General features: G+C 51.4%; 2 protein-coding genes and 1 pseudogene across 5 annotated transcripts in view; 2 read left to right on the top strand and 1 right to left on the bottom strand.

Moving 5' to 3' along the window:
* The window catches only part of SNAP47 (synaptosome associated protein 47), a 46,330-nt gene extending 38,729 nt beyond the window's left edge, over positions 1-7,601 (bottom strand). The window contains exon 1 of one of the 3 annotated variants that reach the window (XM_084885190.1): positions 7,374-7,601. The gene's annotated coding sequence lies outside the window, so the exon portion shown is untranslated. The remainder of the gene's footprint in view (positions 1-7,373) is intronic. The other 2 variants (XM_084885188.1, XM_084885189.1) reach the window with 2 other exon arrangements.
* On the top strand, positions 220-1,801 carry LOC311622626 (beta-1,3-galactosyl-O-glycosyl-glycoprotein beta-1,6-N-acetylglucosaminyltransferase 3-like; annotated as a pseudogene). The gene is made up of 2 exons: positions 220-229; positions 1,019-1,801. The product of its transcript is annotated as a beta-1,3-galactosyl-O-glycosyl-glycoprotein beta-1,6-N-acetylglucosaminyltransferase 3-like (transcript).
* Positions 7,602-7,612: 11 nt separating the features above from the next.
* JMJD4 (jumonji domain containing 4) lies at positions 7,613-16,511 on the top strand. Its single transcript, XM_084885191.1, has 7 exons — positions 7,613-7,709; positions 7,943-8,247; positions 8,506-8,671; positions 10,551-10,676; positions 11,020-11,266; positions 11,772-11,918; positions 12,227-16,511. Exons 2-7 carry the CDS (start codon positions 7,983-7,985, stop codon positions 12,524-12,526), a joined length of 1,251 nt encoding a protein of 416 aa, XP_084741317.1. The 5' UTR covers positions 7,613-7,709; positions 7,943-7,982; the 3' UTR covers positions 12,527-16,511.
* Positions 16,512-22,367: the final 5,856 nt, after the last annotated feature.

Below are 22,367 nucleotides of genomic sequence, written 5' to 3'. Positions count from 1 at the left end.
TAAGACAGCAGCACATAACAGGATCCTTGCCTAGCAAGAGCTCTCACACATGTGATGAGGTCTTTGTCCTGCTTAGCAGAGAGGACATGGCCCCGTCTCAGACTTGTGTTCTTCCGAAAGCCCCAGGGTCCCTGAACTCTATGCCCACCAGAGCACGCCCCACTCAGACCAGAGTCCAGAGCTGATGTAACTGAAGGAAGAAAACTGCTGGAAACCACTATGCCAAGAGGTGTGAGGACCTCTATCACTACACATTCTTTACAAGTTTCTAACCTAATGAAGAGTCTCCATTTAAAATTTTTATAAACTTAATTTCACAGAGAAAATATTAAATTGATAAGAACAGATACTACACTTTATCTTAGCCAAAAAGCCAAAAAGTGATCACAGAGAAAATAATCTGACAAACTTTTCCACTCTTATAACCCCAAATAGTTTTTATAGAGTTCCATACAATCACGGATGTGTGTACACTTACAGTTTTACTAGAGGCCCGGTGCACGAAATTTGTGCACAGGTGTGTTCCCTAGGCATGGCCAGCAATCAAAGCATGAGCGTCTGGCATGGAAGGGCAGGTCCCAGCTGACCTTTGGGCCCTGGACAGCACCTGGGCCCCTGGGTTCCTATGTACTCCCCTCTGCCTGAGTCACCAGGCCCCCCGCCACCATTGTGGTCGTCTGTGGGGCAATCAGGCCCCACTTGCACCCACCTTGGCCTGGCACTGCCCGCTAACCTGCTCTACCATCCCGCCACAGTCCCGCTCTCATTGGGGCCCATTGGGGTCGACAGTGCCTCCACTGCCACCTGCTGCCAATGCCTGCGTCACCAACACTCGCCATGTTTCACACCGCTCTCTATTGGTCAGCACACATCATAGGGAGTGGTCGAACTCCCGGTCAAGGGGGCAATTTGCATATTAAGCTTTTATTATCCTATATAATAGTTAATATGCAAATTGACTATCACTCCAACACACAAGATGACCATCCCCATGTGGATACAAGATTGCTGCCACAAGATGGCCTGCAGGGGAGGGCAGTTGTGGGCAATCAGGCCAGCAGAGGGGGGCAGTTGGGAGGGGTGCAGGTGGACCTAAACAGTATGGAAGACTTTCTCCAGAGCTCAGGGCTATGGAAATACTTCCTAAATACATGCGGAACAGATTGCCCTATAAAGACCAATGCCAAGATGGTCCTGGCCCTCGAGATGGTGAATGGGAAGAACAGTATGGAGTAGGAGATACCTACCGAGTACAAAATATCTCACCGGCAATATCACTATGAGGCAAAAGACACAATATACATAACCAACATGTATGTATATGGAAGATGAAGGATCCTCCGCCTAATAAATTTACCTTTGTTCATGGGAAATGCCTACATTGTGGCTTCTCGAAGCTTTGTCCAACAGGTCTTCAAGAACCCCAAAGCCTGGCAACTGATTGAGTGGGCAAGGTAACTACAGCCCCAATGAACACTGGACCACGCTTCAATGTGCCCCATGAATGCCTGGCTCTGATCCTGACCACCCCAAGTTTTACCTATCAGACATGGCTGCCATTGCCAGGCTGGTAAAGTGGCAAGGTCATGAAGGAGACATCAGCATGGGGCACCTTATGCACCTTGCTCTGGAACCCACCAGCGGTCTATCTGCATTTATGGCATTGGGGACCTTCATTGGATTCTTCAGAACCATCACCTATTAGCCAACAAGTTCAACCCAAAGGTGGATGATAATGTTCTTAAGCTTAGAATACTTACGGTACAAGGCTATCTGCAGACTGAACTCTGAGATACACTGAGAACTGCTATCTCAGATTGAAATGCGGGGCAAGAATAGGTGCAAAAATGCCCAGAATGTGCTGGGACAGTGTGGGGTGGGAGGCCAGGTCTCTGGAATCTATGGCATCCCGCAGGGTTAGGGTGCTGCTATTGGAGTGTGGGTAAGTAGATCTGCTGCCTTGCAAATTGCTATCCCTAACTTAGCTGAACACTTACTTAGCTCTCCCCATTCCCAGTAGCCTCTCCACTGACTTTCTCATAGAGTGAGCTAACTGTTTGGGAGAGCTAGGGAGGGAAGTGTGACAGGGGACCTTGGACTTTAGTTAAATGCTTGGTGTCCAGCTTTTCTATTCTGTGGAGATGCCATTCCTAATAATTATAGACTCGGTAGTGGGGAGGGGAGTTTGATGGAAAGAGGGCCTTCTTTTATACTATTAACTTAAAAATAAATAGCTCCTGATTCAAACTTCTACCTCCGCTTTCTGTTTGGGAAGCCAGAAATAAGACAAAAGTGTAATACTTTTTTTCATTACTATTGGTGGCATTTAAAATCCCTCGTGGCTGGGCAGACTCCCCATTATTCCAAAATGATCATGGCAGGCTGTATAAGTAGCAAATTCAAAAAAAAAAAAAAAAAAAAAAGTAGAGGTATGGAGCTGATGTTTTCATTATTGAAAGCTCTCCTCATGTTGTTTACATTGCCAGATTCATGACTCTTCTGTATGGGAAAAGGCCGGGTGATTTAACCAATCTGACCATTATATCTTTATGGGGAAATTACAACCCTAATTTAGTTGGCTTCACAGCCAAAGCTTAATGTTCTATAACAAAGATAATAGCTAGTTTAGGTAAGGTTATTATATAATATTTTGTCCAAACTGGAACACTTTTAAGGGAGGGAAGGCAGCTATACTATTAAAATTATGTGGGAAATAAGAATAAACTACAACTGTTTAGCTAAACCAGGAAATCGGGTTATTTCCCATTTACTAGTAGGCCTTTTGAGAGAAAACTCTTTTAAGTATGTGAATGAAAGAGTCACTATTTGTGGGTCTCTGGCTTATACGTTTCCTCATGAGGAGACAATTACGTACGTGTGTATTTGCCACCACTCCCCCAAAATGTTACCCAGGGAAACAATGATCTCTGAAGCCCCAGAGATAATTGTCATATTGGTAACACTCTTCTGTGATGGAAAGGGGGTACTACATAAAAAGAAGCATATCTTGTTGATCTTCTGCATACAATGTGCTTTAGAAAAGTGATTTAAATACAAATTAATTTGTATAATTTGGAAGAAAAAAAAAAAATACAGACAACAGGGAGAACCAAGATGGTGGCATAGGTAAACGCCTGGACTTTCCGCCTACCACAATCACATCAAAATTACAACTAAAATACAGAACAACCATCATTCAGAACCACCTGAAAGCTGGCTGAATGGAAGTTCTACAACTAGAGAAGAAAAGAAGAAAGAAGAAAGCACATCGAGACTGGTAAGAGGGGCAGTGACTTTTTTTTAATCTGTAGGGAGATCATCTCTGCAAAGGCCATCATTGAGACCAGGGGATCTCAGCTGCAACCAGAACGCCAGCCCCAGGTTCCAGAGCTGGGAAGAGAAGTCCAGGAACTTCAGGCTGAGTGAGGTGGAGGCTGTGGGAGAACCACGTGTTCCTTTTAAGAGGCCAGCACACAAACTTACTTAGAGTTGATCCCTCTGAGCTCCAGGCTGGGAGACTTTGGGAAACCCAAACACATAAGGGGAAGAACTGTAGTGTCTGGCATTGGGGCAGGAACTCGGGGGTGGCTTTCTCCCAGATGGGGGTACTTCCAGAGGTCATTGTTCCTGTGCTGGTCCACCCCATTGCAGAGATGGCTGGCAGCCATATCTGAGTTTCCATCAGCGTGACTCACACTTCTCACACTTCACTGAACCCTGGAGATTCCCTGAGGCCCCACCCTAACCAATTTGCAGCCCCACCCAAGCTGTTTGTAGCAGCTTTTCCATATGAATGGCCTGTCTGGCTCAGACTTTGCTAAAATCTCTCAAACAAACTGCAACTGGCATCAGCATGTCCCAATAAAAGGCCCAAGACCCAGCACTAACAAAAGTCTGCCTTGCTTCACAGCTGGGCCTCATCTGGGCATTTCCAAACCCAATACAAATAGCAGCTGTCTGTGGATCTTTCTGTAGCTCCTGCTGGGTAGCCCCAGGCAGTGGCTGACTTTGCACATCTCTGGAGGACCTAAAGCCAGTGCATAGCTTTACACCCTAACAGATTACAACTCTACACAAGCAATCAAGGGGCTGACTCAGTGAGTACCACTGAAGCAAGTCCTGCTCTATAGGGGTGTCTCCTGCACAGCAGCTCTTCCACTGTAGTCACAGCTGGTTCTCAGAGCCAATTGGCCTGGAGGTCAACTCCTCCCAGTGACCCAACAGCAATCAAAGCTCAACTACATAACAAGACTGCCCACACAGGGGTGTACCTAGAGTGCCCAGCTCAGGTGAGGCTGAGCCACTGGGCCCTACAGGACACCTAATACACAAAACCACTCTAAGAATTCTAAGAGATATTTCAGCTCTGCCTAATACATAGAAATAAACACAGGGAAGCAGCCAAAATTTGGAAACAAAGAAACATGTTACAAATGAAAGAAATGGAAGCAAACAAACTAATGGATACAGAGTTCCAAACAATGGTTATAAGGTTACTCACGTATCTTAATGAGAGTTTCAAGGGACTCAAAGAAAGCTTTAAAGGACTTAGTGAGATTTTCAAGGATCTTAATGAGAATGTCAAAGACAGGTGAGGATGCACGGCATGCTCACAACCCTGGTCAACCCTGAACCTGCTGCTCCAGGACACTGAATGGCCTCTGTCCCAGTGGCATCATCTCTCCCAAATTGGAGCCTCATCATGGAGCCCTCATCAACCACAGCACTCACCACAACTCCTAAGAGCCTATCAATGTGCTCACATGAGGGACAATTGGGTCTGCATCCTGGAGAAGCAAGCATCATGCGGAGAGTGCCTTGTGCACAGTGCCAGCACATCCAGGCACCCAGGGAATATCTGCTGAGTGAATCCCATGCCCTGTGGAAACATCAACTGTCCACTGTGGACTGCTGTCCTCCTTCATGTGCTGATGCTGGTCCAACACATGAGTTCTGGAGTCCTTACTTGGTCCTCACCCGCTGTAATCTAGAATCTACATCTTCTAGTGAAAGTCTTACAGACTTGCATGGACCCTGAAAATAGAGCTGAAATGGGAAAGGAAGGTCATGGCAAGGCTCCCCATGGATGTCCAGAGCTCATCAGCAGAGTGATGCTCTAGGTTACTGGACCACACTTAGGATGCACGGCATGTAGTATAACATCTCTTTCAGCTCTTGCATCAGAACTGTGCCTACAGTGAAAAAGTATCAAGTAAACACCTATTTTTAGTTAAATTTCCAGAGTAACAGAACTAGCAACATTTTACACACCTTCCAATAACTCCTGACCACAAGAAGGCTTAGAGTCTGAACAGTGGGAGCAGTGTCTCCAGGTGCCATGGCCAGCCTTTTCCATTACCTTCATCTCCTGCTCCTCAGAGGCACCCACTTTCGACCTGGGAGTTCCAAGTGCTGTTTGGATGTTTTACTGTAGCAGCATGGCGTATTCACAGGGCGTGCCCCATCTTTCTAGCTCCTCGGAGTAAATAGGACTTTATGTAATTCCCACTGCATTTCCTACAAAAGTAAGCACTACAGAGTGCTTACTTTTAAACTCCCTCCTGCTGTTTTCTCGCTGACCCTCTGAGGGGTGTGTCGCAGGGAAGTACCCACCCCCGGGATATGACTCCCCAGGATGTGACCACAGTATGTCTGAGTGGGGCCCAGACATGTACATTTCTCACCAGTTCCAGGTGATGCCAAGGCTGCCGTCTAGTGGCCTCTGAGGGACACTAACTTGCTCTCACTGGTTCTGTTGAGACTCAGTGGTGGTGACACTGCTCGTGCCAGAAGGTCACCATGTGGGTTAGGGAAAATACAACACAAATGCCTGGAACAGCCAATGCTCAAAAAAGGGCCCATCTCCTACCTTGAGGGACAATACCAGGGAGCCTGTGGACCTGCTGGTGCAAAGCCTCCACTTTCTTAGGAAACTTACTCTCAACCACACACCTTCAGGAGCTGGAGTGCTCCCAGGCAATACCCAACTGAATTTCGTTCTCCCATGAGGCAAACTTTGACCTAATCTTTATACTAGTATACTTATGAATACTTTGCCCCTCTGCCCTTCCCGAGATCCACAACTGTGTGAGTGTGCAGGGAGGGAGAGAATACAATGGAATAACTGATCCATATCTGGAATGATAGCTCTACATCAAAACAGAAAACATGGTCCTCTCTGGATGGGGTTATGGGTGACTCTTCTCCATTTAGCCTTCCCCTTGTGTTCTCACTGTCTGCCCCAAACTAACCAGCCCAATGAAGAATGCCACGCCTTAAACACACAGACAGATGGGACAGATGACACACCACCACCCACTGCTCCACTTGCCACACAATATCCACCCCCAGTCCCATTTCTCCCATGTTCTTTTTTGTTGTTGTTAATCCTCACCCAAGGATATTTTTTCCATTTTTTTTAAAGAAGTAGAAAGGAAGAGGTAGGTGGAAGGGGAGAGGATGGGGAAAGAGGGGAAGGGGGTGGAGGGAGGGGGAGGGGGAAGGAGGTGGGAGGAAGGAAGCTGGGGAGGAGGGGAGGAGGAGGGAAGGGGGAGAGGAGGGGAGAGGAGGAGAAGGGAAAGGGGAGGTGGAAGGGGAGGAGGAAGGGGGAAGTAGAAGGGAAGGGGGAGGAGAGTGGAGTGGAGGAGGAAGGGAGGAAGAAAAGGAGGGAGGATGCATCTTTCCCTCCAGGAAAAGAGGTGAGAGAGGTGTTATTTGCTTTTTCTTCAGCCTAACTATGTTGGAAATGTGTGAAGTTCTGCCCAATTCTGTTCTCTCTTGCTGACGCTCCACATACATGTATGCAATCTGACAAGTTCACACAGTAAGGAGTCCGGTTTGTTTCTTTCCACGCTGAGGTGGGTAGGTTTGTGAGGGTAGGACTGATTTCTCCGATATGCCGAGACGTGACATGTCACCCCCACCACCTTTCCACTCGTGTCCCTCCATTGTAGGCCTGCGGTAAACGCAAGCTCACATCCCCATCACTGATCACCACACCCTCTTCAGGTCTTCCCATTGCCCCACAATCCCTCCTACCATCTTCCAGGCACCTACCAGCCCCTCCAAGTCCCCGCTCTCTCTCCAGCCCCAGCCTCCCTCATGCTTCGGGCCTCCCCATCCCCCTAGGCTCCCATCATCCCCTCCAGGTCCCCACGGCTCCTCTAGGCCCTTCATCATCCCCTCCAGGTTTCCACCATCACCATGGGCCCCCATTATCTCCTCTAGATCCCCACCATCTCCCTTATTCCCCGTAGGCCCCCACTGTCCTGTCCAGGACCCCAATCATCCCCTTAGCCCTTCACTATCCCCCTGTACCCCACCTTTGGCCCTTCTGTCGTTTTTCTCAGCCCGGCCCGCAACCCACCACCTACCGCAGTCCCCGGGGCCCTGGGAAGAGGGGGGTCCTCACTGCCAGACAGACCAGGGACGCGCTCCGGAGTCTCGCTTGAGGCGCGAAGATGAGGAGACTCGGGCGGGCGAGGGGCGGACCCGGAGCCGGTCGGGGGTTCGGGGCTGCCCAGCGGCCGCCGCACCTGCGCCGGGAGGGCCGCGCCGTGCGCATGCGCCCAGGCCGCGCCCGCCGCGCCGGCTCCGGCGGGAACTCCGCCCCGGCGTCTGGGTTCCGCTCGGCGGCGCCCGGCGCTGGTGTGCGCCTCGCGGTCCCGTCCCCGCCGCGCGGTACCCCCGGCTTCTGTGCGGAAGGAGTTGTACGAAGTGCTTCCCTTCACCTCCCGGGTTCACGCGCAAGGCAGTGGGAGGCCCGAGGCCGGCTTCCGGCTTCCGCCCTCTCCCGGCGGCCGCACCGGCACCGGCACTCCGTCCTCCGGAGCTTTTCCCCGCCCCAGTCCCAGCCCCAGCCCCTCCGCTCTCGGTAGACCCTCTCCTCCCCTCCGGATCCTCCCCACCTGAAACTTCCCCCTTCCTCTCCCTCTCCCCCCAGCAGCCCCGCACGCGCCCCAGGATGCGGAGCGGGGCTTGGCATGGACCGGGAGACGCGCGTGTTCGCCGAGAGCCATTTCCGAGGCCTCCGGGGGCGCCTCCCCAGCAAGGTCTCTCCGACCCCGGACCGTGTGGACTTTATCGAGAAGCCCGACTCCTTCTCCTACACGGACTTCTTCAAGAGTTACCTGCTCCCCAACGTGCCCTGTGTTTTCTCCAGCGCCTTCACTGAGCACTGGGGCTGCAGGAAGCGCTGGGTGACGCCCAGCGGGAAGCCCGACTTCGACCACCTGCTGCAGAATTATGGTAAGGACGGAGGGCGAGCGCAAGCACAGGACCAGAGCGGAGTCCTCTTACTCTCCTCCTGCCAGTTTCCCTTAGGTCATACCTCCAGGGGCGCAAATGCGGGTAGCCACTGAGGGTTTGGGGAGAAGGCATGAGTGGGCTCCCAGAGGCATTCATGCGGAGACGGCCTGAGCACCGAGCTGGAGGGGTGGACAGGATCGGAGACCATGAAGAAGCTGGAGGACTCGGAAAAGTATGTGCCTGACCCTCCCGTTTCAGGAGATGTAGTTGTGCCTGTTGCAAACTGCGGGGTCCAGGAATACAACTCGAACCCTAAAGAACACATGCCCCTCAAAGATTACATCAGCTACTGGAAAGAGTTCATCCGGGGAGACTGCTCCTCTCCACGGGGCTGTCTCTACCTCAAAGACTGGCACCTGTGCAGGTAAAGGTGTGGTGCAATGGCCGCGGCGCTGCTTTTTCCAGACTTGAGTGAGCCCTGGCCGCACACAGGGGATCGCCTCTTTTCCCCGGTTAGGAATTTTAATCCGTACTTGTAAAATATCCAGCTCTGCGGCACGGTATGGCCATCCCATGGTGTGCACGCAGTTGGCGGCTGTGGAGAAGCGGGATTGGTGGAGGTGCAGGTGGACTCTGGGAATTACATCTTTGTCACATTTGCTCAGAGCTGAAGGCTCCACTTCCCTCTCACTGGCAGCACCCAGCCTGCCTCCCCCTGTTCAGATGCCCCCTGGAATCAGCCTCCCTTTCCAGCCCTCTCTCTCTAGGTCCAGCCTGTTTGCTGCCAGTCTCCTGGCTGGCTGCCTGCCTGCCGGGCCCTGCACCCCACTTCTAGGCTCACTCAGGTGCACCTGCTCTTTAAGCTGTGGCCCACCGGCTGAAAACCTCATCACTGCTGAGCGGCACCAGCTCTCTAAAGAGGACTTTCTTTGCTCCCTCCTGCACACTTCCACCTGGGGAGCTCAAACGCTGCTGCCCCGAAAACATCTCCCTCTCACTGTGGTGACCACGTTCTGAGGGGGTCTTCTGATTTTGTTTCCATTTCCCCCACCCAGGGGCATGCTTTCCACCAGCAGAAACCATCCTAGTCAGACTCCCCTTAGTTAACTAATGTTGGACGAATGAGTGCACAAATTGAATTCTTGTTTTGCTGATGTGGAAACTCAGGCTCAAAAAAGTAAAATGAGACTAGAGCTCAGGCCCATGTGATTCCAAGACCACTGCTAGAGTAACGAGGCATGCCAGCACCAGCCCCCACCACAGCACCCACAGCATGTCCTCAGTGTTCCTGCCATAGTTCTTTGGATTGGGCATGGAACTTTCTGTGTAGACAGTGGTTAAGGTGTGACCAGACACTGACTCTGGCCCTCAGACACTCATAGGCCCTGATGCTTATGCAGTGTGGGTATGAGCTTCAGATAAGCAATGGGGGGAAGGGGGGTGTTTGTCGCTTTTTTGGTGTAAATATATCCCAAGTATTGCATGGGGCACACTTATACTAAAAACTTTATTGTTTGTTTGAAATTGGGTTTTGACTGAGTGTTCTGGCAACAGTAAAATGAAAAGAGCAGAGAGGCCTGGGCTGGGCAGACACAAGAGGCACTGTCTGAGCAGGGCTTGTGAACGGGCAGGAGTCTGGGTGCACAAGGCCTGGTGCTGGGGGAGCTCCAGGTGGTTGGTGGTACTGGGTTCTCCTGGCTGCTGACCAGGCATGATGTGTGAGCCTGCCTACATTCTCCCTGGGCCTGGGTTAACATGCTCCTGTGTTTGAGAGCCCGTGGTCGGGTTGTGGGGTCCACCAGTGGAGTAAGGATTTGAGAGACTGAGGGTGAAGAGGACCTTGGTGTTCAAGGCAGTCCTTGGGCGAGGGCCTGTGGCCTTGTGTCTGCTCAGCAGAGTCAAGGTCACTGGTGTGGGGTGAAAACACCAAAGCAACCCACAAGTTTGGAAAACAGTGTCACTCCATTGATGCATTTAGAACCCAACTCTAAAATCCAACAGTCTGAAATCCCAGACCATGTGCCAGAGGGCCCAGAGCACGTGGGTTCTACCTCCATGGGGGGTCTAGCCCTGTCACAGCCTCCCCTGCCATCTCATCTACTTACCACCCTGGTTCAGGTATTTGGGCAAGCCCAGCTAGGCGCATCTGATGGTCAGACCGGGGCTGGGTCATCTGAGGTGGCCCCACTCAGCCCGGCAGTTGGTGCTGGCCCTGGAAGGCAGCTCAGGGGCCCTCATATCAGTGCCCATTGGGTTTGGGAGCGTAGAGATGGCAGCATCCTCATGTCGCTTGCTCTCTGAAGGTACTCCTCTGCCGAGGACTTATTCACCCTGCCCGTGTACTTCTCATCCGACTGGCTCAACGAGTACTGGGACACCCTGGATGTGGACGACTACCGTTTCATCTACATGGGACCTGCTGGCACCTGGTAACCGTGTGCCCGCTCCCACCCACTGCCCTGCACCCTGGCCCTGGCCACTCTCCTGAACCATGCTGCACTCTCTCAGAGCCTCTGGGAGATTACCCTTGGCCAGGCCATGGAGTCAGCTGCCAGGTCTGGCATTTCCAAACCCATTTCCTTCTTTATGACTCTGCTCAGAACTGGTGTCCCTCCTGCGGGATATTCTGAAGTGGGGAAGGTCTGGCTCACTCCTGGGGCTCACAGATAGGTGTGAGAGCTGGGGACCTAGGGCCTCTGAGTGTGGCCAGTCTATTTGGAAGAACCAAAGCCCACACCCAGACCACGAGACACCAACAGGGACTTTCCACAGGTCGCCGTTCCATGCTGACATCCTCCGCTCCTACAGCTGGTCTGTCAACATCTGCGGGAGGAAAAAGTGGCTCTTCTTCCCACCAGGACAAGAAGAAGCCCTGCGGGATAGCCACGGTGGCCTGCCCTATGATGTGACCGCCCCTGAACTCCTGGAGAGCCACCTGCATCCGGTGCTGGAGGTCACGCAGGAGGCAGGCGAGATGGTGTTTGTGCCCAGCGGGTGGCACCACCAAGTCCACAATCTGGTAGGGTGGGCACACCCCGCTCCATGTGCCCAAGAGGCAGTCCAGGCAGGCACGGAGACATGCCGTGGGGTTTACCAGGCTGGCCTTGACCCCCTTTCGCCTGGGCCCCTCAGCCTGCAGGCTTTTCCTGATGCTTCCTGAGGAGAGAGGGCTGTGCCGTCCCTGCTGGCTCCACGGTTGGCTCTGCCTCTGGGAGAGCCCCGGTGTGTGACCAGGCCGGCCACAGTGAGGCTGGGCCCATGTGTAGGCATGTTGACCCCACTCAGCACAGCTAAGGGTTCCCTCCCTCCCACATTACTTTCCCCAGGGGCCCTGGGGAGCCCCACCTTGGACTGGCTATGGACTCAGGTGGTCCCAGACTCGGTTCTCTCTTGCCTGCTGACACCCCCAGGGAGATAGGAGGGGGAGCCTTTTTCAGCTGAGGAGGGCTGGGAGGACCTCAGGATGGGGGAGGGGACACTGCCCTGTGGGCTTGTGAGGACATCCTGCAATCTGCCTCTTCCAGGAGGACACTATCTCCATCAACCACAACTGGATCAATGGCTGTAACCTGGCCAACACATGGCGTTTCCTGCAGCAGGAGCTGTGTGCCGTGCAGCAGGAGGTCAGCGAGTGGAGGGACACCATGCCAGACTGGCACCACCACTGCCAGGTGGGGTGTTTGGCCCGGACAAGACTGAGGACAGGGAGGGGCCAAGGCATGGGAGGTTGGCGGGAGCTCACCAGAGACAGGGCTGCAGTGGGAGGAGGGGTGGCTGTCTGGTCTGCTGGGAAGAGGGTCAGTCTGAGGCTGAGGCAGATCACCGGGGCTCAGACCACTCCATCACTGGCTGGCCCCCAGGTATCTGACTCCATCCTCAAAGACTGGTCCATGGCTTTGGATCCTGGACTCTGTCCACAATCAGCAGAAACTTGCCTAGAGTTGCAGGTGAGCTCATTGGCCTGTCCTCTCTGCTCCAGGTCATCATGAAGTCCTGCTCCGGAATTAATTTTGAAGAATTTTACCACTTCCTCAAGGTCATTGCTGAAAGGAGGCTCCCCTTAGTGAAGAAGATAGGCCCTGGTGAAGTGCGATGCAGTGAGGACTCTGGCCTGGGCCCCCAGCATGCCATTTTTGACATCAGCCGGATTGCTGAGGTGCTGGCGTCTGTGGTGGTCAACCCCGACTTCCAGAGAGTGGACACGAGCAAGTTTTTGCCGCAGCCTGAGGACCTTCTACAGCAGCTGCAGGAGGCCCTGGCCACCACAGACCCCCTTTAGTGTGCCATGAGCGTTAGTTGGCAGCCTGACAAGGACCCTCGAGGCCCTGCTCCAGGGTCCCTTCCAGAAATAAAGCTGCATCCTCTGTGTGGGCTGGGACATGTGGCCTCCCAGATATGGTTCCTGCTCTTAAGGGCCTGCTACTATCCTGGCATCCCAGACTCCAGTGCCTGTCCAGAGGGTCCAGGTTCCTTGTCCTTGTGAGGCCCAGCAGGACTGGGGACTCAGATCTGGTGAGTGGGTGGGTGCGGAGTTGTTGGTAGCTTGGAGCTGTGGCAAGGCTGTGGGTATGCTGGAATGTGAGCAGCATGTGGCTGATTTTTCTTGGTGTCCCTAGCCCTCCCTTAGCAGAGACCAGCCCCAAGCTGTTGGGCAGCACAGGGCAATGAATTGTCTCACAGGCCCACTCTACAATAGCATCACACACACCCCAAGTCCATGCCGATTCCTCTGGAAGCAAGCCCCGGGGGTGGGGTAGAGACTGGGGCCCAAGGCACCTCCATGCTGCCAGGCCTGTGTCTCTATCCCACATTCGAACCACTGTTTAAATAGCTCCCTCCTTCCCTCCACTGGCCCTTGGCCCCCTTGGCAAGGTCCTGAGCCAGAGAGGTCATACTGGTCTGAGCTCTAGGCCAAGCCTTCAGGTATCACAGGCACTGTATTCAGAGGACACTCAGGCCCCGCTGGCAGTAAGTGGCAACTCAGAACACCCGTTGTCTCCCTTCTGCCTGCTGCGGCAACACCTTCTTCAGAGACTCCATTCACCGAGAGCCCTTCGCTCCCAACCAGCAGTAAGAGGGCCCTGATTGGGGTCTACCTCAGGCCAGATGGAGCCCAGGCCTCTTCCACACCTTGCACATCATTCTGCACCATCCACCTACTTGTTGCATACTTTGCAAACTGATTCAACAACCACTCTGCACGCTCACTTTCCATCCATTTCCCCACCCTTACACATCTCTTCTGTGCCAGGCAAATCAACTTGCACATTTTAACCTGTGCATGCTTATCTGCACCATCCAACTTCTACCACCCTACCACCGCACACCTGTGTGTCACTGTCATGGTGTGAGTGCTCTCCAGGGAAATGAAACCAAGCTGTCTGAAAAGAGATGGGGCTGGTGAGTGCGAGTCTGCAGAGAAGGCTGGACTCAGGCAAGGTTTCTGTGTTGCATCTGGAGGCAGAATTGCTTCTTCATAAACCTTGGTTCTTGCTCGTAAGACCTCAACTGCTTGGACAAGGCCCACCCACATTATGGCAGGGTCATCTGCTTTATTCAGTCTGCTGAGTTACGCATGAATCTCCTGTAAAAACCTTTGACAGCAGTATCCACCCTGGTGTTTTACCAAGTGGCACTGTGGCCTTGCCACATTGGCATATAAATGTGACCAGTGTAATCACTGTTCATTTGGACTCGGCAGTCACTGCTTCTTCCAGCACCCACTTCTGAACACGCCCACACTGACATTCAGCAGTCTCCTTGCACAGTTACTGCGGGCAATCCAATGACCCCTGTGGTGTCCTCACCTGTCCGCATGCTCTTCCATTTGACTCTGTCAGTACAATTCTCTGAGTGTTGTGTTTGTTTTTAGTCCTCACCCAAGGATATTTTCCCATTGATTTTTAAAGAGAAGGAAAGACAGAGAAATACTGATGTGATAGAAACACATTGATTAGTTGCCTCCTGCATGAGCTCTGACCAGGGCTCAGACTGGGGAGGAGCCTGCAACCAAATTACATGTCCTTGACCAGACTCGAACCTGGGGCTCTTTGGTCTGCAGGCTGATGCTCTATCCACTGAGCTACACCAGTTAGGGCTCCTGGGTGTTTTTCAACCACTGGTTTGCCACAGCGTGTGACTTCATGTCACTGTGCAATTCTGCAACCATCCTTTGCACATTCATCCTATACCAACCAACATCCACTATTTGCATGCCCTGTAACATTTAATCACTGCACACTGTAATTAATAAGTCACGGTCTCATTCTCCAATCTCACACTTTGCACACCCAGAGTTTGCCATTCACAGTCAACTTTTACCCACTCACCATGTGCAGCTCAACAACCAATCTGTGTATGCATCTCTCTCGATCCAACTTTTCCTCCAGCATACCCCCTGTGGCATTTAACTGCTCTTCTAGTGCTCACAGACTCACTTTGCACAGCCACCGGGTGCTGTTCAACAGTGTCTTGTTGCACACTCCCTGTGCAAGAGCCACTCTGAACACTTACTGGTTACCAACCACTATTCACCATTCTGCTCTTTCCAGCTCCCATCCTGTACCACTGTGAGCCAGTGCTTGCACTCACTGCAAGTCAACAATCACTGCATGCATGTCAATTCAGTCTTTCCTTGCACATTAGCACTACACTATCCAAGTTCCACTGAGCCATCAATAATCACCTCACAATCACTGGTTGGACAATCGCATCATTTTGCTCTCTCCTGTGTCTAATTGCACAGTCACTGGGCCCTGCACAAGGTGACAACTGTAGCCATCATGGGGGAAGGGATAACAGCTGCCCCACATTTTTTAAAAATATGTTTTATTGATTTTTTACAGAGAGGAAAGGAGAAGGATAGAGAGCTAGAAACATCAATGAGAAACTTTGACCAGCTGCCTCCTGCACACCCCCCACTGGGGATGTGCCCGCAACCAATGCACATGCCCTTGACTGGAATCAAACCTGGGACTCTTCAGTCCGCAGGCTGACGCTCTATCCACTGAGCCAAACCAGTTTCAGCTGCTGCCCCACATTTCACCCTGCTCCTGCCGTTACAAGCTGTATATTCTGGAGCTGTTGGAAAAAAGTAGGCTAGAGCAGTGGTGGGCAAACTCATTCATCAACAGAGCCAAATATCAACAGTACAACGATTGAAATTTCTTTTGAGAACCAAATTTTTTTTTATATTTCATACACAATTTTTTTTGTTTTTTTTTAATTAAATTATTATCTGTGTACATATTTTAACATTGCCCGCCCCCCTCCCATACATACCCTTCCTTCCAAAGCCAAATTTTTAAAACTTCTTTTAATGCCACTTCTTCAAAATAGACTCGTCCAGGCCATGGTATTTTGTGGAAGAGCCACACCAAGGGGCCAAAGAGCTACACGTGGCTCGTGAGCCACAGTTTGCTGACTACGGGGCTAGTGGCTCCCTACTGGGTCTGCTGTTAGCCCTTGAGCCCTGATCCTGGGGGAAGCCCCAGAGAGTGCTCACGGAGCTCAGGACGTGTCTCCCTAGGGGTGGAAGCACTGCAGTGTTAATTGGTAATGATGTGTTCCTGCTGCCTGTGGACATCAGTCCTGCTTGCACCTCCTCCCCTGCCCACCAGGCTACATCGTTCAGCCCACCCACTGCAAAGGTTACACCCCATGACGTAACCAAAGCGCATTCCTCAGGGCCCGCAGGAGGGGAGTGAACACTGTGCCTGATCTGAGGGGGTGGGCGGCTAGGGGCTCTCTCCCAGGACCATTCAAATCTAGGTGAAAGGCCAACTGCAGGGCCCTTGGGACAGGGTGGAGTCCTGCCCGCCTCATTTTCTTGGCTAATAATCTTCCTCTGGCCTTTTCCTTCCTACATTGTATGTTTTAATCTATTTTACAATTTTTCCCATTTAGCGCTGATGAATTCCAGTTTGACCTTAAAAACTACAGTTCCCCAATTGGCAGTCAAAAGATACCTACCTCAGCAAGAGAAGCAGAAAGTGTTCCTTTTTCCTCAAAGTGTAGAAAGGCAGCCACTGTCTGGGGCAGCAAACGATATTTTTAAAGACGCCCAATTTCAGGGGCTGTGTGAGTACCTTCAACCTCTAATCCCAGGAGTTCTGCGGGGCTGTCTCTGCTCCTGGCCCGAGTTCACAACACTGGACTGAACTTGACCTCTAAGGAAGTAGGACTTGGGCATGTGCCTCAGGTCCCGGGAGGGAGCTGGCCCTTCTCCCACCTAAAATAAATTAATGGTTCTGCAAAACTTACAAGGAATGAGTCTGATTTAAATTAACAGGAAATGAAGAGCAAAACCACAACTTCCAGGCTATAGTAGAAACATACTTCAATATAATACTCAAATATAGCTTTCACTTTTTACAACAAATACTGTAACAAGTTTGTGTGTGGTTTTTTTTGTTTGTTTGTTTGTTTTACCTTTTATATAAAAATCCAATCCTACCTCCTCTGAAATCTTCCCTTCCCATTGACCCTGCCTCTTGTGACCTCAAAGTCCTCCGTGCCTGGCACTTGCAGGGAAGCCAGAGAACATCAGTGGGACTTAGCTGTCTCCTATTCACCTGGTGAAGAACCACTTATGTGATGGGCGGTTCTCTCCCAGAGGACAAGCAAGACTTGATGACGGGATCTTGGCAATTCCATGTGCTGACAAAGGCTAGAGAGGTGAGAGGCTGGGCCAGGACCCTGGGAAGTTCACAGGCAGGTGATGTAGACATGAGAACTGCAGTCTTCAGACCTAGTGGGTAAGTGCGTGCTCTGGCTGCCTGTGGGCCTAGGTGACAGGGACCAGCCTGTACCTGCAGAGGGATGATAGGGGGGTGCGGGGAGTGGTTAAGAGCAGTTCCTTAGCTAAAGACAGCTAGTCTCTGGTTCCCAGAGAGCAATAGGCACCCAAAGCAGCAAGTGAGCCCTGGGAATCCAGGTCAGCCTGCCAACAGTCTGGCATCATACACAGCCAGAACAGAGGTCCAATGGTGAGACGAGTCTGGAAGTGGCCTGGGCTGGGAGGTGCCTGGCTGGCTAGGGCCGCTGTTTAGCTAACTGCTGAGCCACACCCTACAGAAGTGGTCCTGAGGCTGGCAATTGCCAAGAGTCAGAAGATGCCCATTGTGAACTAAAAAAATAAAGCTAAAAAATATTAGAGCAGAGGCGAATAATAGAGAACAGGGAGAAAAAATAAAGCAAATGTGTTCTTCTGAAAATGATAATAACTACAGCCAGAGGTTGGGTCTCATCCTATCTCTGGATCCAGTGCTGGAGCTGGCTAGAGCCCAGGAGTGCATGCTGAGGCAGGCCCTGGCTGTGGACCTGGTGCTGGACCTCTGCAGTAGCTGCTAGAGCTGGTGCTGCAGCTGGCATGGGAGGTAGTAATAGGGCTGCCTCTATCTCAGGTTGTTTGCAGACCTGGTGCTGGACCTGGTTCTGGTGCAGGTGTTAGAATTGGTACTGAGACTAGTTCTAGTTCAGGACCTAGCACTGGCTCTGCCTTCGTAGCTCATTCCAGAGCCTCCTGATGCAGAAGCAGGCACTGGTGTGGACTCGAGCTGTGGATCTAGTGTCAGAGTTGGTGTTGGAGTTGACTCTAGCTCAGAATTTGGTGCTGGCTCTGGGTTTGGAGTTAGTTTTAGAGATGATTCTAGGTCTAGAGCTGTTGCTGGAGCTGGCATAGGAGTTGGTGACATAGCATCTCTATCTCTAGAGTTGGTGCCAGAGCAGGTTATAATGGGAGCTGATGCAAGAGCTCGTGCTGAAGTTGGCCCTAGCTCTGGTTTCACTTCAGCTCTGGCAAAAATGGTAAGGCTGGCTCTAACTCCAGAGAAGGTGCTAGAGCTGCTTTAAATATGGCGCTGGAGCTGGCCTTAGCATTGTAGCTGGTGCTGAAGCCAGCTTTGGCTTTAGAATTTGTGCTGACGCTAGAGCTGACTCTACCTCTGAAGCTGTACTAGAGCTGGTGCTCATGCTAGCACTGGTGCCACAAGTGGCTAGTTCTAGAATTGTTGGCAGAGTTGGTGCTGGAGCTGGTTCCACCTATGCTAGAACTTGCTGTAACTCTGGGATGGGCACTGTCTCTGCATCTGGAAGTGGTACTAGAACCAGAGGTGGCTCTGCTCAAGCTGGTGCTATAGTTCCAGCTCTGGGGCTGATGATGGCTCTAACACTGGAGCTGGTGTTGGAGCTGGCAATGCAGCTGACACTAGCTCTGGAGCTTCAGGTACAGGAATGTTCACCAACATGATCATCTTTCCATGAAACTTTTATAAGACATAAAACATCCTCTTGCCTTAAAGAGAAATCCCAGTGCCACATCCAAGTAAGTATTCCCAGGCTGAAGTCCACCACTGAATGGATTCCAGCTGCTCTGCCCCTGTTTGTATGGCCCAGCCCAGTCCCTCATCACTGCAGCCAACCACAGTCCTCCTCAGCCTCTGGCTCCGCCTCAGTGTTGGGCATTGTTTCCCGTCTGAGCCAGACAGGTTAAACTTTACATAGTCCACAGCATCTTGGGAAATAAAGCATGGACACTGACAGAATTCCCCCAGGACTGATCCAGCCAATTGCCAAGAGTGAAGGATAAGTCAGGAAGACGTCACAGCCAGAGGAATCCCCAGTCGCAGGTCCCCAGAGCAGCACTCACAACCCCCCGCATCTCACACAGCCTCGGCTGGGAGGCCAGCCCTTCCATAGGGCTGAAAAGGCCTTCTGAAACAGGAAACAGACAGGTGCTCACTGTCCTTCCCCCACCTAGAGGCCAAGGTGGCACTGGGAGGGCTGCTATCCACTTGTCCAACCAGCATCTCCCCAGGGAGCACAACACTGGGTCCTCTCCAAAGCCTACGCCTGCTTCCAGTTTCATTCTGGGGTTCCCCCAGACGCTGCCAGCTCTGGCACTGGTAGCAGAAAGCCTGGCCTTTGAGAAGAGAGTCACTCAAATACTTCCTTCCAGGCAGTTGGGGCAGAAGCATGGGCCAGGGCCTCACCTCTGCTGTCCCAGCCCATCCTGGTGAGGGTGGGGCCTGGATGAGCCCTCAGCAAGTGCACTGGCCAGCAACACTGACTCCATCACAGACCTCCACTCCCCAATCTCATATCACATGAGCCCTCTTTGGGAAAGAGTTCTCAGACCCTGGAACCTGGTCATAGAAACTGTGAGGTAAATAAGCTGTAAGCTGCTAAGCTTGAGGTAAGGTTGTCACAAAGCAGTAGACAGCACACCCTGTTTGGTGCCATTGGGAAGTGGTTCCCTGGGTCCTGGAGTTCAGAAGAGCGGCCTGCAGGCTCCAGGTGTAATGAGAGGAGCCTCTATCCCTTCTCCATCCCTCCTCCCTCTCTCCTCTACCCCTCATCCCTCCTTCCTCCCCTCCATCCCTTCTCCCTTTCCCCTCTCCTCCATCCCTCCTCTCTCCTCACCCCTCCTCCCCCTCTCTTCCATTCCTCCTCCCTCTCTCCTCCATCCCTCCCTCTCTTCTCCATCTTTGTCTTTGCTCCTCCTTTCATCCATCCCTCCCTCCTGGTCATCCTCCCTCTCCTTTTCTCCTCCCATACTCCTCTTACTATATGCCCTCCTCTCTTCCTTTTTCTTTCTTCTTCCCATTTTCTTCCTTCTCTCTCTTCCTCTATCCCTCCCCTCCATCCAAATCCTCCTCCATTCATCCCTCCCCTTGCTTCCCTCCCACCTCCCTCCCTCACTCTAGCTTTATATTTCACAGCAGCACTTGTCCTTTTCCTTCATAGGCATTCATTTCCTCGCTTTTGACCAACCAGATTGTGAGTGCCTGGAGGGCAGGTACCACCCAGTAGTTGGGCACCCAGGATGTAGAGCCCTCCCCACCTCTGAACAGCCCACATTGAGATGGATGCTAATGAGAAGAAACACCAGGGCCTCCCCAGTCTCTGAACCTGCACACTGAAAGAGAGGACACCCCACCCAACTTTGCTTGTCAACACCCACAAGAACTGACGGATCCCAACCCCTCTCCGTGGACGTTAGTGTTGTTTCCAGTTCCCTGCTATTTCAGTCAATGCTGTGAATGTCTTGATGTCTTGAAAATACATCTTTGAAAATTATTTCTGTGTAAACTCTTTAAGATGAGCACTGCCAGGTGATGGTGTATGCCTGTGGAATTTGGATGGGCCTAGCGCAATGTTCTTACAGAAGGGAGGGTCCTTTCACATGTGGGGGATCTAGTGGGGCCTCTGCTTTCTCACATTGTCCGGTCTGCTGGTGACGATGCTCTCCCCACAGTATTCACATGTGCATGTGTGCCCATGGGGTCAGGCACCTCTGACATACTGGTCATATGTGCTATCTTTTGTTGGAATTGCATGTATTCACTCTCTGTCCTTATTACAGCATTGACTTTTGAGGATTTTTTTGCATCACAGGGATGGTAAGCCTTTCTCTGGCCTTGTGCTGTGTAGAATACTTTTGTGTTTGTGGTTTATTTTTTCCAGCTTTCTACATTTTTCTTGATTTTGTTTGGCCACAAGAAGAGCCAGCCTTTTTCTGTCTGTCTTCTGTTCTTGATGTCACACATAGAACAGTGCTGTTTACCCTGAGATATTGCACATATTTATTTAAAAGGCTAGGTTTTATACATTGTCTTTAATCCATCTGGTATATTACTTTTAAAAAATACTATTTTCAATCAAAGCAGAAATAAAAATTACTGAGTTCCTTCAAAAATATGTGGACAGACACAAAAGGGGTCCTATTGCATGATTCCATTTACAGGAGACATGTAGAATGGGCAAAGAAACAGAGACTGAAAGCAAGTTAGGGGCTGCCAGGGGCTGGGGGTTCGGGGAGGAGGAGGAAGGAATGGGGAGCAAATTCTTTTGGTACAGAATTTCCTTTTGGGGAGATGAAATATTTCACACTTCCATAGTGGCAACGGTTGCAGGGTATTATGAATATACTTAATGTCCATTAATTATACAATTACAATGATAATGTGAAAACGTTATCTTTAATTTAAAATCTAGTCGAGACCGGTTTGGCTCAATGGATAGAGCGTCGGCTTGGGGACTGAAAGGTCCCGGGTTCGATTCCGGTCAAGGGCATGTACCTTGGTTGCGGGCATATCCCCAGTAGGGGGTGTGCAAGAGGCAGCTGATCGATGACTCTCTCTCATCGATGTTTCTAACTCTCTATCTCTCTCCATTCCTCTCTGTACAAAATCAATAAAATATATATTTTTAAAAATAAAATAAAATCTAAAATATGTCACTATATAAAATGTAAAAACAAAATTTTATAAAACCTAACTGCAAACAATAAAAGGAGAAGGGAAGGAAAGTTCTGGTCAGGATGAGGATTAAAGTATAGTTCAGGAAATGGTGCTGAGTGGCTCTCCAGGGCTGGCCCTCCCTGCAGGGGTGCTGGGTCCTGTGTGGGCTCCAGGTCTCCTGCAGTATCGTCTCCAGATGCCAGCTCTTGCCCCAGAACTGCAGATGCAACTGGTGTTGATATTGCCGGCAGCTCTGGAGCAGCTGCTGGAGGTGGACAGTTTCCAGGACCTGCAGGTGCTTTTGATTCTGCCCCTACAGCTGGCTCTCAGGATGCACAGAAGCTGAAGCTGGAACTCGGATAGATCTCTGAGCTAGTGCTAGGCCTGGAAGAGAAGAAAAGCTTAACCCATCTGCCTGCCTTTCCACATGCATTCCAAAATCAGAACATCTTGGAGTCTTCTGGAGAAGTCACAGCCCTGGAACAGACAACCGGCTATCTTCCCTGGCTGCAGCCCGCCAGGTAGGTGGTCTAAGGCCAGTCTCTGCTTCTGGCTCAATATCAGCCTCTGGGGCTCCTCCTTATGTGTCTGGCACTGACCCTTCCCTTGTGCTCACAGACACCTCCCACACGCTTTTCTCCCTGACAGACTCTGCCTCCATGGGGTCAAAGTGATCCAGATGAGTTACCAGAAGTCAAGCAGGATGATCTGGGTGCTGGCTGACACAATGTGTTAGGTGTAATCAAATAATTGAATCGATGCCCCCTCCCCTGGGAACTGACCTTTAGGCCACTTCACAATGGACATTCCCTTTTGCTTAGCCCACATTCCATTTCGCTAAAATCACATTCCACTTTCTACGGCCATTATCCGTCCCCT

Source organism: Pipistrellus hanaki, assembly GCF_964339955.1.
Source record: "Pipistrellus hanaki genome assembly, chromosome: 5".
Lineage (NCBI taxonomy): Eukaryota > Metazoa > Chordata > Mammalia > Chiroptera > Vespertilionidae > Pipistrellus > Pipistrellus hanaki.
The sequence above is the reverse complement of the archived record's forward strand: the minus strand, read 5'-3'. Positions and strand labels throughout refer to the sequence as shown.

Excerpts from the sequence above, each read along its gene's own strand:
- JMJD4 (XM_084885191.1), top strand. The coding sequence starts at position 7,983 with ATGGACCGGGAGACGCGCGTGTTCGCCGAGAGCCATTTCCGAGGCCTC. Across the intron at positions 8,248-8,505 it reads CCACCTGCTGCAGAATTATG|GAGATGTAGTTGTGCCTGTT; the intron begins GTAAGGACGGAG and ends CTCCCGTTTCAG. Across the intron at positions 8,672-10,550 it reads AAAGACTGGCACCTGTGCAG|GTACTCCTCTGCCGAGGACT; the intron begins GTAAAGGTGTGG and ends TGCTCTCTGAAG.